The 16,918-nt window shown below is 32.8% G+C and overlaps 1 protein-coding gene across 3 annotated transcripts in view; it reads right to left on the bottom strand.

The window, feature by feature from the left end:
• The window catches only part of LOC144201360 (vitamin D3 receptor A), a 43,033-nt gene that overhangs the window by 11,856 nt on the left and 14,259 nt on the right, over window positions 1–16,918 (bottom strand). For all 3 annotated transcript variants that reach the window (XM_077723939.1, XM_077723922.1, XM_077723930.1), the window contains 2 exons: window positions 11,276–11,423; window positions 9,670–9,800 (listed from right to left, as the gene is read on the bottom strand). In XM_077723939.1, the coding sequence (XP_077580065.1) occupies window positions 9,670–9,800; window positions 11,276–11,421 (277 nt within the window). In that variant the 5' untranslated portion in view covers window positions 11,422–11,423. The remainder of the gene's footprint in view (window positions 1–9,669; window positions 9,801–11,275; window positions 11,424–16,918) is intronic.

Below are 16,918 nucleotides of genomic sequence, written 5' to 3' on the forward strand. Positions count from 1 at the left end.
TGGATTGCACATTCCCAAAGGGTGTTTGTTGCCTACACATAGACAAATTCAAAAAGTAAGTCATGTGAGCAGTACAACCAGCAAGTGAGTTTTTTCGTGTTTTATGCAAAATATTTTTCTTGAATTTCATTCATAGACGTCAAAATTAAATTTGTCAAGCATTATTTGTGTATCGAGATTAATTGGGATCGAATTGAATTTCGAAACACAAATTTTGTGTTTTTAAGTATTCATATTCAGGTTTAAGTTGTTTGTTTTTACTCGTTTCGAATGTCCCTGCATGTGTCTCTTACAGCTGGCCTTGGATGTATAAGTGTCCTTTGCATTATTAACGTAGAAAGAAGATGGTCGAATAGTTTGAACAGTGTTTCGGGTTACTATTTTGAGTTGGGCAAGATGAAGGGCTCTCTGGGGAAACGGCTAACGTACTAGCGTGCTAGCGTGCCGTTTCCGCATGGTACACAGTATTATGTTACTCTGGAATCTTATATGCATGGAAACTGAAATATATTCCCAGAAAAGAAGAGTGCCTGATGAAGTTTCATTGCAATGGTAGAAGTTATCGTATTTATTGGAGTATAACGTGCACAATTTGTGACTAAAAATTGGTACAATTTTTTTTGTTAGTTTTTTAAGTGTTAATAGAACGGGCTCTTGAGCACCATCTGGTGGACAAAGACAGGTTTTACTTGTCCCAATTTAACAGCCACCGAAGGAACTTTGTCACCGGGATTCGAGTATAACGCACACACTATTTGTAACTAAAAATTAGTATACATTTTGTAAATTATTATTATTATTATTTTAGTTATTATTATTATTTTAGTTATTATTATTATTTTAGTTATTATTATTCTTTTAGTTATTATTCTTTTAGTTATTATTCTTTTAGTTATTATTCTTTTAGTTATTATTATTCTTTTAGTTATTATTATTATTTTAGTTATTATTATTTTAGTTATTATTATTATCTTAGTTATTATTATTATTTTAGTTATTATTATTATTTTTATTTTATTACTTATTATTACTGTAGTGTGAGCACCGACCAATAGAACGGGCTCATGAGCGCCATCTGGTGGACAAAAACAGATTGTTCCTGACCTAATTTAATGGCCGCCGAAGGGACTTTTTCTTGTATAACGCTCACCCAAACTTTGCTTCAGTTATTACGCAATAAAAATCTGTGCATTATATTTGAATAAATACTGTAACTACTGTGATAAATTTATTATTTGCCTATTGATTCATCTTAATAAAAAAAATTTGCAGAAAAATATGTCATAAGTTTTTACATTTGTATCCGTAATTCTTAAAATGGAGCACTGTATATTACAAAACATTTATATATAAAAAATATTATCTAAATACACAAATATTACTATCATAATATTAATATTTCCATTTTTCATTTTCCTGAATATGACTTTTCTGTGGACAATGTTTTAAATAGCCAAATATCATAAAAACAAATCCAAAAATGAATCATAATGGAGGAATTTGTTCTCAACAAACTACTCATTTTTCATTTTCTGAACCACTTATCCTCACAAGGGTCACTGGGGGGTGCCGGAGCCAATGCCGACCCTAAATCTCTAAACAACCCCCCTTGCCTAGATACCCTTGGGTAAAAAAATCTGACCAAACAAAACAACTATTAATACAAATATGAAACATAACTTCATCCCAGTCTTTCCATTGGATCTAACCCACCCAAAGTGTGTCTGTCTCAATGAATTACAACCACACTTCACCCCCCCCCCCCCTACAGCGTAACGTCACATGAGGTGTTTCCACTGTCACGAGGCTACACTTCCAGATTAATCCATTCACGAGTCCATCACCCCCTTCGGCTTTTGTCAACAGTGATTACGATTATACGCTCATGTACTGTTACAGCTGTACTAAATTGTCAACAGCTTGGTGTGAGAACACTAGCTGAAATTCCAAAACACAGATAGACCAGGAATGCCTGGAGTCATTTTTTTATGGCAGACACGGGATAAACAGAAACAATGGTCAGAAAATTGAGTTCTATCTTCAAAGAATATTGCTACGAAAATGTAGCATAGCAGTAACAAAGTTGGAGTTGAATGATATTATCGTATTTTCACGACTATAAGCCGCACCACATTATAAGGCGCACCCTCAATGAATGACATTTTTTTCATATATAAGGCGCCCTGTATTATAAGGCGCACTGTATTATAAGGTGCACTGTATTATAAGGTGCACTGTATTATAAGGCGCACTGTATTGTAAGGCGCACTGTATTATAAGGCGCACTGTATTATAAGGCGCACTGTCTATTTTGGAGAAAATCTAAGACTTTTAAGTGCGCCTTATAGTGGTGAAAATACGGTAATTGCTATTGACTTTCAGGGTATGAAGGACTCACTACTTTACAGTCACCTCTAGAGCCAGCCACTGTTGATGTTTTTGATTGTTTTGTATAAAATCTTGCAGTGGGGGAGGAGCCATATGATGGAAGATTTTGTAAACTAAGATGGCATCTGCATATTTAACAGTATTGTTTCAGTTCAGGCGTTTGTGTTTTTTTAATATCCGACAGTGGTGTTTTTTGGTTTTTGGTTTTCTGTTTTTTCCATATATAAGGCGCACTGGATTAAAAGGCGCACTGTCTATTTTGGAGAAAATTTCAGACTTTTAAGTGCGCCTTATAGTCGTGAAAATACGGTACTAACAATAAGCCAAAGGGACTTGAAGTATACTAACAATTATCATTAAAGTGGTACCTCTACATACGAGCATTTTGAGATACGAGGACAATTTCGAGCATATAACTATCTCTAGATACGATAAAAATTTTGAGATCCGAGAAAGCCAGGTGGCCAAGACATTTATCATTGTAGCGCACTGTCTTTTTCGCCTCATCTCTTTTGTGTATAACAGATATCTACGAGCACCGACCTGAGCGTAGAGCACAATAAGACAACCAATCCCTCGTAACTAGGACCGTTTTCAACCAGTTCGCCTAGCATGTTTTTGGAATGTGGGTGAAAACCAGAGTACCCAGAGAAAACCCACACAGGACCCAAAAGCTGTAAGGCCTGCATGTATATTGCCTATCAGTTTTGTCATTCTTCGAAGTAAACATAAACAACATTAGCCTGTAGATGTCAATACGTAATAAACTTAAAGGACAATGCTAACAGAAATAGCGACTTCTTAGCTTATTGGCTCTTGTAGTCCCTTTAAGGACAAATGCACTCACCCTAGAAATCCTAGAATGACTCGGTTCAGTGTGAGCTGGCGACCAATCCAGCGCTGAATGGCGTAGCCAGACAGATGGAGAAGAACGCCCCAAAAAAAGAGCAAAGTCTTATTGCGATGAGAGCATTTTCTGTTTTGGTTTGAACTGACTTTATGATTTAATGTGATTTTTATGCACCGTTTTATTTGAGGTTTTATTTCTGCTGTATTTCATTGGATGTAAAAAAACAACAACACTGAATTACTGTATTTTCTCGCATATCGACCCCTTAAAATTGCCTTAAAATCGTTGAATTTTACGATTTCTCGCGTATAAGCCGCCCCTGATTCACAATTTTCAGCTCCATATTCATGGTTTTAATAGGGAGTATAAATGTGTTAATTTGAAGGGAAAATCTTAAGAAAAAATATCGCATGTGGTATTTCTGAGATACTGTATAAATTGATTGCTTTATTGCACATTCCTAAAGGGTGTTGCCTGCACGTAGACACCAGAGATTTTTTTTTTAAATAAATGGATTAAAAGAACTGGATTAAAAGCCCTGAATATTATTTTTTATAGATCTAAAACAATGTTTATTTAAGCTTTTGTTTTAAATATATTTTTAGATTTTACAAAATGATTTTTGAACTAAAAACAGAAAAATGGGTTAAAAAATTACAATAATTGATTTAAAAAGGAGTAAAATCAGAAAAATTAATATACATGTATACTCTTCATTTTAATTCGATCCTAAAACAGAATGTCGGCACTCATCATTTACTTCCCCGGGCTGCACAAAATGATGCAGCGGGCCAGATTTGGCCCCCGGGCCGCCACTTTGACACACTCACGTGAGTAGACAAATTCATAAAGGAAGTCAAGTAACCAGTAACCAACCAGGAAGTAAGTCCATAGTGGTCTATTTAGTCATGCCTTACAGAATAACAAGTACCGTATTTTCACAACTATAAGACGCACTTAAGTCTTAAATTTTCTCCAAAATAGACAGTGCGCCTTATAATACAGTGCGTTTTATAATCGAGTGCGCCTTATAATCCAGTGCGCTTTATAATCCAGTGCGCCTTATAATCCAGTGCGCTTTATAATCCAGTGCGCCTTATAATCCAGTGCGCCTTATAATCCAGTGCGCTTTATAATCCAGTGCGCCTTATAATCCAGTGCGCCTTATATATGGAAAAAATCATTCATCGAGGGTGCGTCTTATAATGCGGTGCGCCTTATAGTCGTGAAAATGCAGTAGTTAAAATTGAATAACTAAATCACAGCCAAATTATACAAAAACACATTTTTACAGAACAACAAGTAATTCTTATTTTCCTCTCAAATTCTGTTATTCTTACTAAATACCTTCTTAACAACTATATTTAAAGTAACTTTTGAATAACTGCACTCTAGACTCAAAAAGCACAAAAGCAATGTTACATAACCCAATGATGTTGATGTAAAAAAAACAAGAACATTAACAGCATTTAAAAAAGGCCCCTGAAAGAATCTCACCGTCTATTTTATTTAGTTTTTCATCTCTTTTAAACTGTCATAATTAATTAGGCTTTCACTGCCTAACCAAATTCAACCATGCCAACAGTACACACTAATAAAACTTGTGCATTTGGCAGCATTGAAAAAGACACAGTTTGGTTCAGTGTTTGCCTATTTTTAAAGGGACAACTTTGAGCCAAATGGTTGCTAGTTTTAAGACTCAAGCTCTAGACGTGTATTGTTTTGGAAAGTGCCGGACAAAAAAAAACAAAGCCACATCTTGAGGAAGCCAAGAACCTGGCAAAATAAATGTTTACTTTTTTTGTAAAAAGGGACTAATTGGATGTGGTAATGCTCTGTCCTCAACAAGAGAGCTTCATGGGAGGGCCAATGTGGAGGAGGAAAACAACATTTGGAAAAAGAAGGGAAAAAAAAACAAGGCATTTTGTCTAACGACACGAAAAGTAAATAATAAAAACTGCAGAAATTTTGACAGTTTTTATTTTTATAAATTTGCCTTCAAACCAAATGTTGCTATGCAATATTAAATAAATAAAATAATTAATTGAAGACATTACTATTGGCAAAAGACACTTAATTTATCTCAAATATGGAAGTTTTACAAAAAATAAACAAACAAAGTTGGATGAATATGTTATTTATAATGTTATTTTGACTGTATTATTGTCCATTTGCATTCATTTAGCCTCTGTTGCTTTCATGCTAAAAACACATTTCCCCATCATCTTCTTCTCCTGAGCACTCTAGAAATAGCGTTCATCTCGCAACAGCGCCACCGTTCTCCGTGGTGGTTATATGGTGTAATTACAGTTTCAAATTATTGAATTTTTATCAAGTTTTTAACATTATCGTTGACAAAATATATTTCCTGATAATTATAATAAGTGTTTTATTACCTAGTTCTACTACAAAGTTTTAATTTTTTTTTACATGGGACTACAAACTATTTCACAAGTCCGGAAATAAATTGTTGTCCTTAAAATCTGGGGTGCCGGATCCAAACCTGACCATATTTTTATTTCTGCAAGGTCTAGTTTTGTGTTTTTTTTTTCCACAATTCAAGATTTATTGCAAAGTTATTTAAAAGGGATATTTTGGATACGGTATAAACCAAGTGACCCGCCCAAAAACTCCTGCAACATTTTTACATCTGTTCACGTAATCTCAACTATTTCAATTCCCAACATTGTTTTCCTCCCCAACAGATAAACGTCCCACAAAATTGGCTTTCTTAACGATTCTTCCTTCCCGAAAAACAATGTTCACAAGAAGTTGAAAACAACAACGTTGAAACATTTGGCAACCCCCATCATGTAACTACACACATCAAAAACAAAAGTAGAAACATTGATGCTAAAAATGAAAGCTTAAAAAAACAAAAATTGACCACAATAACCACATTGCTTCTCATTTTCTGCCCACCATCAGAACACTGTGAAATACTAAGAAAGTACATGTTGCCAATACATTGCTGGGAAGCCAAAAAGACACTAGAACAAGGGTGTCAAATATACGGCCCGCGGGCCGGATCCGGCCTGTCTGGTAGTTTGGAACGGCCAGAGGTATAAAGCTACATTGTATAAAAAAATATGAATTTTCTTTAAAATTTGTAGTTCTTGTGTTATCCGCTAGGGGGCGCAGTGTTTAGTACGTGCAGACAACATGAATTGACATTTATTTATGTTCTTATGTTATTCTCTTATTCATAATATATTGTTCATAATGTAAAAGGAAAATTTTTTTAATAAACATTTTGATAATTTACTCATTCTTTGCACTAATTATTAGTATTAGTGACTAATACAGTTTGGAAAAAAATGGGCTTATTGTTAGTTCTATGTCATTTGCAATGAGTTTACTGGTCCGGCCAACTTGATCTCAAATTAAGCTGAATTCGGCCCACAGACCAAAGGGAGTTTGACACCCCTGATCTACAACCATGTGAATTTAATTCTAAAACATGTTGCCACACCAGTTTGACACGCGTACATTAAGGCTCGAGTCTTGTAGCTCTAGAAATACTTGAATACTTGCAAAAATATATCCGTCAACTAAATTTTACCCACTAGTATCCTTATTAAATCAATCACTACATGACAACCTCACCATTTGAACATTTCAATTGGGATCCCGGTACCCGGACATTTCGTCGATTGGACACTTTGTCACCAGACAGTTTGTCCAACAGACACGTCGCCAGTTTTAGTACATGCAGACAACATGAATTGACATTTATTTATGTTCTTATGTACCATATGGTTCATGTGTGGCATTAGAGAGAGTTGATTATTCAGTGGGTTTTTTTTGGGTGTTTTTCTTGGTGAGTTTGATTTATTTAATTAGGGAGAGTATATATAAATGAAAATATTTATATTTATGTTAATGAACTTGTATGTATATGTGTAAGATTGTAGCTGTGGGCTAATTTCCATCTTTAAAGCCTTGTGTTGGTTGAAGATAAACAATGACACATACTAAACCAGGGGTGTCAATCAACCGGCCCGTCTGGTGGTTTGGTACGGCCCGGGGAAGAAAGCTGCATTGTATAAAAAAATATGAAATTTCTTTAAAATGTGTAGTTCTTGTATTATCTGCTAGGGGGCGCAGTGTTTTAGTACGGGCAAACGACATGAATTGACATTCATTTATGTTCTTATGTTATTCTCTTATTCATAATATATTGTTCATAATGTAAAAGGAAAATTCTTTTAATAAACATTTTGATAATTTACTCATTCTTTGCACTAATTATTAGTATTAGTGACTAATACAAAGGGAAAAAAGTGGGCTTATTGTTAGTTCTATGTCATTTTGCAATGAGTTTACTGGTCCGGCCCACTTGATCTCAAATTAAGCTGAATTCGGCCCACAGACGAAAAAAAATTGACACCCCTGATCTACAACCATGTGAATTTAATTCTAAAACATGTTGCCACACCAGTTTGCTACCCGTACATTAAGGCTCGAGTCTTGTAGCTCTAGAAATACTTGAATACTTGCAAAAATATATCCGTCAACTAAATTTTACCCACTAGTATCCTTTTTAAATCAATCACTACATGACAACCTCACCATTTGAACATTTCAATTGGGATTCCAGTACCCGGACATTTCGCCGATTGGACACTTTGTCACCAGACAGTTTGTCCAACAGACACGTCGCCAGTTTTAGTACGTGCAGACAACATGAATTGACATTTATTTATGTTCTTATGTTATTCTCTTGTTCATAATATATTGTTCAGAATGTAAAAGGAAAGTTCTTTTAGTAAACATTTTGATAATTTACTCATTCTTTGCACTAATTATTAGTATTAGTGACTAATACAGTTTTGAAAAAAGTGGGTTTATTGTTAGTTTTATGTAATTTTGCAATGAGTTTACTGGTCCGGCCCGCTTTATCTCAAATTAAGCCGTATTCGGCTCACAGACCAAAGGGAGTTTGACACCCCTGCGCTAGAAAATGTCTAAAACTTCACCAAATCTCGTATTGACAGATGTCAGCACGCAATTGTTTTTCCAAAACCTGTTTGTACGTATTTTAGCTTCGCTTCCCCATTGGTCATATTCTCTTAACATCACTACTGGTCACGGCAAGTTCTAAACTTAGCCCAAGTCACACTTTGTCTTTAGAGACTGTTGTAAATTCATTAGCTTTAAGCCAGAGAAGCTTAAACAAAGATTTTTCACATTGCCTAGCTCTTACTGTCATGGCAAATCAGGTCCATTTTCACACTCCACTTGATTCTATTGATGTTATCTTCATGGCTTCCTCTTTACTGAATGTCTTTAACTTTTTGATTAAACGCCATGCAGGAAGGAAACTTTTCCTAACTTGAAGCGTTTCACTGAGCTGACATCCTAACCACAATACAAACCCTCAGCAGAGAGTGATATGTAAGCTCAAAAAAATAATGTACTTAATGTATTTTGCCTTGTTTAATATACCTGAGTATATTTAATATACCTGATTATATTTAATATACCTGAGTATATTTAATATACCCGTATATTAAACAGCAGGGGTATATTAAATGGCGCACAAACGAAATGCTCAAAATAGCTAAAATCATTTAATATACCCGGGTATATTAAACGGCGAAATACGATAACAACAACACTAAGACATGATATACGATACGATATGTGACGTGTCAAAGCGGCGGCCCAGGGGCCAAATCTGGCCCGCCGGATTATTTTGTGTGGCCCGGGAAAGAAAATCATGAGTGCCAACTTTCTGTTTTAGGATCAAATTCAAAGGAAGAGTATAGATGTATATTAAATTTCCTGATTTTTCCCCTTTTAAATCAATAATTGTAATTTTTTAATCCATTTTTTCTGTGTTTTTAGTTCAAAAATAGTTTTGACGTTCTGTTTTAGGATGAAATTAAAATGAAGAGTATAGATGTATATTAAATTTCCTGATTTTTCCCCTTTTAAATCAATAATTGTAATTTTTTAAATCCATTTTTTTGTGGTTTTAGTTCAAAAATAATTTTGACTTTCTGTTTTAGGATCAAATTAACATAAAGAGTATAGATGTATATTAAATTTCCAGATTCTTCCCCTTTTAAATCAATAATTGTAATTTTTTAATCAATTTTTTCTGTTTTTATTTCAAAAATCATTTTGTAAAATCTAAAAATATATTGTAAAAAAGCTAAAATAAACATTGTTTTAGATCTATAAAAAAACTGAATATTCATGGCTTTTAATCCAGTTATTTTAATCCACTTATAAAAAAAAATCTAAATATTATATCTAAAATAGTCCAGCCCACATGAAATCAAGTTGACACCCCTACTCTAACACTAACACTGTAACTGTTACTCTAACACTAACAAAAACACTATAACACTACCGTATTTTGCTGTTAATTATATCTGCCCCAAAAAAATGAATGTATCAACAAATCAGAGAGGTCTGCTTACATTCTTTCATCATTCCAATGTCAATGCAGCGCTTGAGTCGGCAGGCTTGGCAGTGACGTCGGTTGTCTTTGGTGATGGTGCAGCTTCCATTGAATGGGCAGGTAAAAGCAGCTTTACGCTTCATACTTCGCCTGTAAACAGAGTAAAAAATTAGACCAAAACAGGCATTATTACTTAGACTGAAAAGCATACCTGGCAACTTATACGTTTTTCCCGTATTTTACAAGTTTTTGATCATTTCACATCGTGTACGTGATTTTTGAAGTACGTTTTTTTGTAAAAATGATCTCGTTTTACCCATTTCGGCTATAATTCATAGCGTATCGGTCACTGGTAACACATCATTGAATGTTAATATCGTGACCCTTTAAGCATAACATGAAAATGCGCATTCACCTTTCACCAATCCGCTTTTTCACTATATAAATATAGCGTGTCAGCAAGCAATGTACCCAAACATTCAAGCTGTTAGCGTCAAACAGCGACATGTACAGAATCTTGAATTTAGTGCATACTGATTAAGCACCCCATTCACTTTGGAGACAATTTTATACTATTAAGTGCGCCCTAGTATGTGAGTAAATATCTGCCATGTTGCATTGGAACGTTGTTTTTTTATTGCTTAATAAGAGGAATTGCAATCATTAATAAGGGGAGCAATTTGCCTAAGTTGACAAAAATAGAAAATTGTTCAGAAATAAGGTTCAAATTGAATTATAAATCAATGAAATCAAGAGTATGTCATTACCGACATCTTTGATTGCAAGGATACCAGTCGTGTATGATGATATTCAACAATCGTACAGTGATTAACATAACCTCTATCAAATGAATACCAGCAGAAAAAAATTGAAACCCAATATTTCCCAGAAGTAATAAAAAAAACTTTTTTTGGACATTAAAAGAGAAAATGTATGACACGAGTACCGTATTTTCACGACTATAAGGCGCACCGCATTATAAGGCGCACCCTCAATGAATGACATTTTATCCATAAATAAGGCGCACTGTACTATAAGGCGCACTGTCTATTTTGGAGAAAATTTAAGACTTTTAAGTGCGCCTTATAGTGGTTAAAATACGGTAATTGCTATTGACTTCCAGGTATGAAGCACTCACTACTTTACAGTCACCTTTAGAGCCAGCCATTGTTGATGTTTTGGATTTTTTTGGTATAAAATCTTGCAGTGGGTCTATTTTGGAGAAAATTGAAGACTGTTAAGTGCGCCTTATAGTCGTGAAAATAGGGTAATTGCTATTGACTTGCAGGTATGAAGCACTCACTCACTACTTTACAGTCACCTCTAGAGCCAGCCATTGTTGATGTTTTGAATTTTTTTTGTATAAAATCTTGCAGTGGGGGAGGAGCTATATGATGGAAGATTTTGTAAACTAAGATGGCATCTGCATATTTAACCGTATTGTTTCAGTTCAGGCGTTTGTGTTTTATTAATATCCGACAGTGGTGGTTTTTGGTTTTCTGTTGTTTTTCCATATATAAGGCGCACTGGATTATAAGGCGCACTGTCTATTCTGGAGAAAATTTAAGACTTTTAAGTGCGCCTTATAGTCGTGAAAATCCGGTAGATCTATTCTGATGACTTACCTGAAGAAGCCTTTACAACCCTCACAGGTCATCGCATTGAAGTGGAAGCCAGTGGCCTTGTCGCCACAAACTCCACAAATGCGTGGGGCATTGCGATCAAACTCATCTGGTCCCCCCAACGACGTAGTAACCGTCATGGGCTCCATTACTGCAGAAATACACAGAGAAAAAACAAAAATATAACATCAATTCAAAGGACTTCTTCATCCCATTGACAACTGAACACCTTACAAAATTCAATTTGAATGTCAACAAAGCAATCAATCTTAAAAAGTCTAAATTTCTACCAGTACTTTTCTGGCCAACATATAAGTACATAGTATGTACTTGGTCGTTGTTGGCTCCTATTATAAAAAATTATTGGCGGATTATTGTCAGCTGCACCCTTAAAATTGCCTTAAAATCGTCAAATTTTATAATTTCTCGCGTATAAGCCTCCCCTGATTCACAATATTTACCTCAACTAAAAAAAAATGTTTATATTGTTTTTGAAAATGCTACATTATCTATCTGGGGACTAGGGTTTGTTCGTGGGCCGCTTTTACGTCAACTTGATTTCACGTGGGCCAGACCCCATTTTAGATATTATATTTAGATTTTTTTTATTTATAAATGGATTAAAAGAACTGGATTAAAAGCCCTGAATATTCGTTTTTTATAGATCTAAAACAATGTTTATTTTAGCTTTTTTTAAAATATATTTTGAGATTTTACAAAATTATTTTTGGACAAAAAACAGAAAAAAATGTTTAAAAAATTACAATTATTGATTTAAAAGTGGGAAAATCAGGAAATTTAATACACATCTATACTCTTCATTTTAATTTGATCCTAAAACAGAAAGTCTACACTCATAATTTACTTTCCCGGGCCACACAAAATGATGCGGCGGGCCAAATTTGGCCCCTGGGCCACCACTTTGACACCTGCTATAGACTAATTTGCTTCACTAATTGTTCCCATAGAATAAATCGGGACGTTTCTATAATAAACATCAAAACTCAATCCAAGGGTTAAAAAAAATAAAGGGAAAGTCAAAGGAGGAATATTAGCCAAAGTTTTCCCAACATTTCCGGCTGAGTAAAACGATCTTAGGCACAGAGCGGGGGGCAACATCATAAATAATCCATGTTCGTGACTAAGAGAAGGAGTCATGTGAGGAGAAAATGAGCAAATGGGAGCAAAGAGAGGAGGTGGATTCACGCTATGTACTTGCGTGACCGGTAGTCACGTGCCCACAGCATGCAAGCAACATGCATTACAGCCTCCATTGAGGCATGTTAAATCAGGACAAAAGCATAAAAGCAACTGGTAGAGATAATGAAGACGAATAAGCCATTTCGTGGATTAGCAATCAAGCTACTTTAACTTTAGCGAGCAGGCAGTTTTGATGAAAAACTATTAGTTCAATAATTGTATTTTTTTTTCTCTTCGGTACTCAAATCAAAAACATTTATTGTTATCATAAAAAAAAGATGCGTATAACAAATTGGTGGTGCAACTCCACTAAGTGCGTTTTCTTGGTAAAAACATAATATAAAAATATTAAAAAAAGTCATGTGTAAAGTCGTAGATATGAAGTTTTCAGGTTACAAAAGTCTTTAAATTTGCAAATTTGACTATAAGGCGCATTTAAAAGTCTTAATGTTTTTCCTAAATAGATAGGGCGCCTTATAATCCAGTGCGCTTTATACATGAGGCGAAATTTTCTGATTACGAAAGTCTTTAAATTTATAAACTAGCCTATAAGGTGCACTTAAGTCTTAAATTTTCTCCAAAATAGACTGGGCGCCTTATAATCCAGTGCGCCTTATATATGAGGTGAAATTTTCTGGTTACGAAAGTCTTTAAATTTGCAAATTCGACTATAAGGCGCACTTAAAAGTCTAAAAAAAATTCCAAAATAGTATGTATCATTCATTGAGGGGGCGCCTTATTATGTGGTGCGCCTTATAGTTGTGAAAATACGGTGAGTTTTTACAACCAAAGTAAAATTTAAGGCTTTATTTGTGAAGTTCCACTGCTTATGTGTGTGTGTGTGTGTGTGTGTATGTATGTATATATATATGTATATGTACATATATATATATATATATATATATATATATATATATATATATATATATATATATATATATATATATATATATATATATATATATATATATATATATATATATATATATATATATATATATATATATATATATATATATATATATATATCTATATCTATATCTATATCTATATCTATATCTATATATATATATATATATATATCTATATCTATATCTATATCTATATCTATATATATATATATATATATATATATATATATGTGTGTATATATGTATATATGTATATATGTATATATGTATATATGTATATATATATATATATATATATATATATATATATATATATATATATATATATATATATATATATATATATATATATATATATATATATATATATATATATATATATATATATATATATATATATATATATATATATATATATATATGTATATATATATGTATATATATATGTATATATATATGTATATATATATGTATATATATATGTATATATATATGTATATATATATATATATATATATATATATATATATATATATATATATATATATATATATATATATATATATATATATATATATATATATATATATATACATACACACATATATATATATATATTATATACAGATTCTACCTCAGTACAACGTTGGCCATTCAAGTGCTTAGAAATGGCACCACTATGGTGGCACAATTATCGTCTCTGCAATTTCACACTTAATCAGCATGTAAGGCTCACTCTTGAGTTTAGCATGGAAAAATAATCATGTCGAATCAAAGCAGTAGGACATCTGGTTGTGAAGAGCCTTTACATTATTTAAATGTCTGTTTAAAATGTTCCATAACAGTTGAGGCCCAAATACCGTATAGCGAGAGTATAGTAAGGCAGCAGAGTAAAATGGAACAAATAGCAAAAGGGAAGTAGGCCCCATAGGTGGCACAACGGGGAGCATGGCCTACTTTTACCACCAGTTAGCTGCTTTGCAGAGTGGCCTCAGTTGGAGCCCGTCACAATAAAAGCTATATGAAATAGCCTCAAAATCCTACCATTAATTTGTAGATACTTGTCTACAGTAGTACCTCGAGATACGAGCTTAATGCGTTCCAGGACTGAGCTCGTATGTCGATTTACTTGTAACTCAAATGAACGTTTCCCATAGGAATGAACTGAAAATATTTTAAATTAATTTGTTTTAATCCCCCAAAAATAGGATATTGGATTGGAAAAATGTTTTTACTTGTTCTAATTTGCCATCTATTAACAAAGTAACAGATAACTAGTGGTTTAATAGTACTATGTGTTTAATGGTTCTAATGACTCCTATCTCAAGATAAATATTTGCTCAAAATTTTACTCAGATCTCAAGATAAATATTTGCTCAAAATTTTACTCAGATCTCAAGATAAATATTTGCTCAAAATTTTACTCAGATCTCAAGATAATATTTGCTCAAAATTTGTCTCGTATCTCAAGATAAATATTTGCTCCAAATGTCTCGTATCTCAAGATAAATATTTGCTCAAAATTTTACTCATATCTAAAGATAAATATTTGCTCAAAATTTTACTCATACCTCAAAATAAATATTTGCTCAAAATTTGACTCCTATCTCAAGATAAATATTTGCTCAAAATTTTACTCATACCTCAAAATAAATATTTGCTCAAAATTTTACTCCTATATCAAGATAAATATTTGCTCAAAATTTCACTCATATCTCAAAAAATATTTGCTCCAAATTTTACTCGTATCTCAAGATAAATATTTGCTCAAATTTTTACTCATATCTCAAGATAAATATTTACTCAAAATTTGACTCATATCTCAAAATAAATATTTCCTAAAAATTTGACTCCTATCTCAAGATAAATATTTGCTCCAATTTTTACTAGTATCTCAAGATAAACATTTGCTCCAAATTTGACTCATATCTCAAGATTAATATTTGCTCCAAATTTGACTCATATCTCAAGATAAATATTTGCTCAAAATTTGACTCATATCTCAAAATAAATATTTGCTCCAGATTTTACTCGTATTTCAAGATAAATATTTGCTCCACATTTTACTCCCATCTCAAATCTCTCATATGTCGGGGCACTCATACATCGAGGTATTACTGTATTCCAATTTGACCCCATAAATTGTAATGTCAACGGGCAGTTAGGAAAAGGTTTTTAGAGTAATGTAGTACATCTAAAATTCCACCTGTAAATGTCATCCATGTAGTTCTTATTCCAATCAGGTTATCAATGGAAGGACATCCAAATTAAGATGTACAACAGATTGCAATAAAATATGAACTTGGTAAATGTGGAAGATCTCATTGACAGCACACCAAGATGGAGATCAAATGTCAGCAGGCAGCAAAGTACACCTCTGACCTTCTTAACCAAGACTGTTTAAGAACAGCAACAGGAGAAGTCATTTCCATCTTGCAGTGTCAAAAAATCAAATGCATCATTTTCATTTATAGGACGAAATAATACTACTACTGATCATTCATTAATATATAATTAAAACCTCAAGTACAACTATTCCTGCTGTATTTTTAATCTGTACACCCTTAAAAATATAAAGTTTGGGGCTTTCACCAACTAATAATTTGACAACTTCAAAATTTTTTTGTTGTACAGCTATTTAAAAAATAATAATTTTGCTTTAATAATTGCAGGATATCTAAAAAATACACTCACTCTTTAGCACCTGTTAATTGTCTTTTTTATTTTTTTTATTTTGTTGATTAATGATTAAACTCATTGAATTATTGGAAGAAAAAACATTTTTTAAAAACAGGTAAAAATGACATTCAAGTCTAATAATGTCATTATTAACATCATTATAGTTCAAAATAATGATAACTTCCTCAAAGTAAAAACAATTATTTAAATGTATATCTTCATTAATATGTATTGTCCCCTTTATTAAATAGCTCAAACTCAAACACACAATTATAATTTATAACCAGTGAAATATTTATTTTTCATACCAGGGCAGATGCCACCAAAAAAAATCTTAATCATTATGAAAATTCAAAACAAAATTAGAATTAGGTTTAGTGTTAAGTTCAATTAAACTAATTTTTAAGTGTGTCTGCATAGTAATCCAAGGTTATTTAAATTTAGAAGTAGTGAACCCGCCCACCAAAATTTAACCGAGAAATAGCGAGGGATTACTGTACATTCCAATTCTAGCAATTTGGAGTATTTAAATTTATTATTTTAATATATTATCTAAATTTTCTTCTTTAGTACATTCACTATCAATTAATTACTGCGTTAAGAAAGTATTCTTTTACCAAGTACCATATTTTCACGACTATAAGGCGCACTGCACTATAAAACGCACCCTCAATGAATGACATTTTTCCCATATATAAGGCGCACTGTATTATAAGGCGTACTGTCTATTTCAGCGAAAATGTAAGACTTTTAAGTGTGCCTTATAATGGTGAAAATAGGGTAATTGCTATTGACTTCCAGGTATGAAGCACTCACTCACTACACAGTCACCTCTAGAGCCAGCCATTGTTGATGT

Source organism: Stigmatopora nigra, chromosome 1 (assembly GCF_051989575.1).
Source record: "Stigmatopora nigra isolate UIUO_SnigA chromosome 1, RoL_Snig_1.1, whole genome shotgun sequence".
In the NCBI taxonomy this organism is placed as follows: Eukaryota; Metazoa; Chordata; class Actinopteri; order Syngnathiformes; family Syngnathidae; genus Stigmatopora; species Stigmatopora nigra.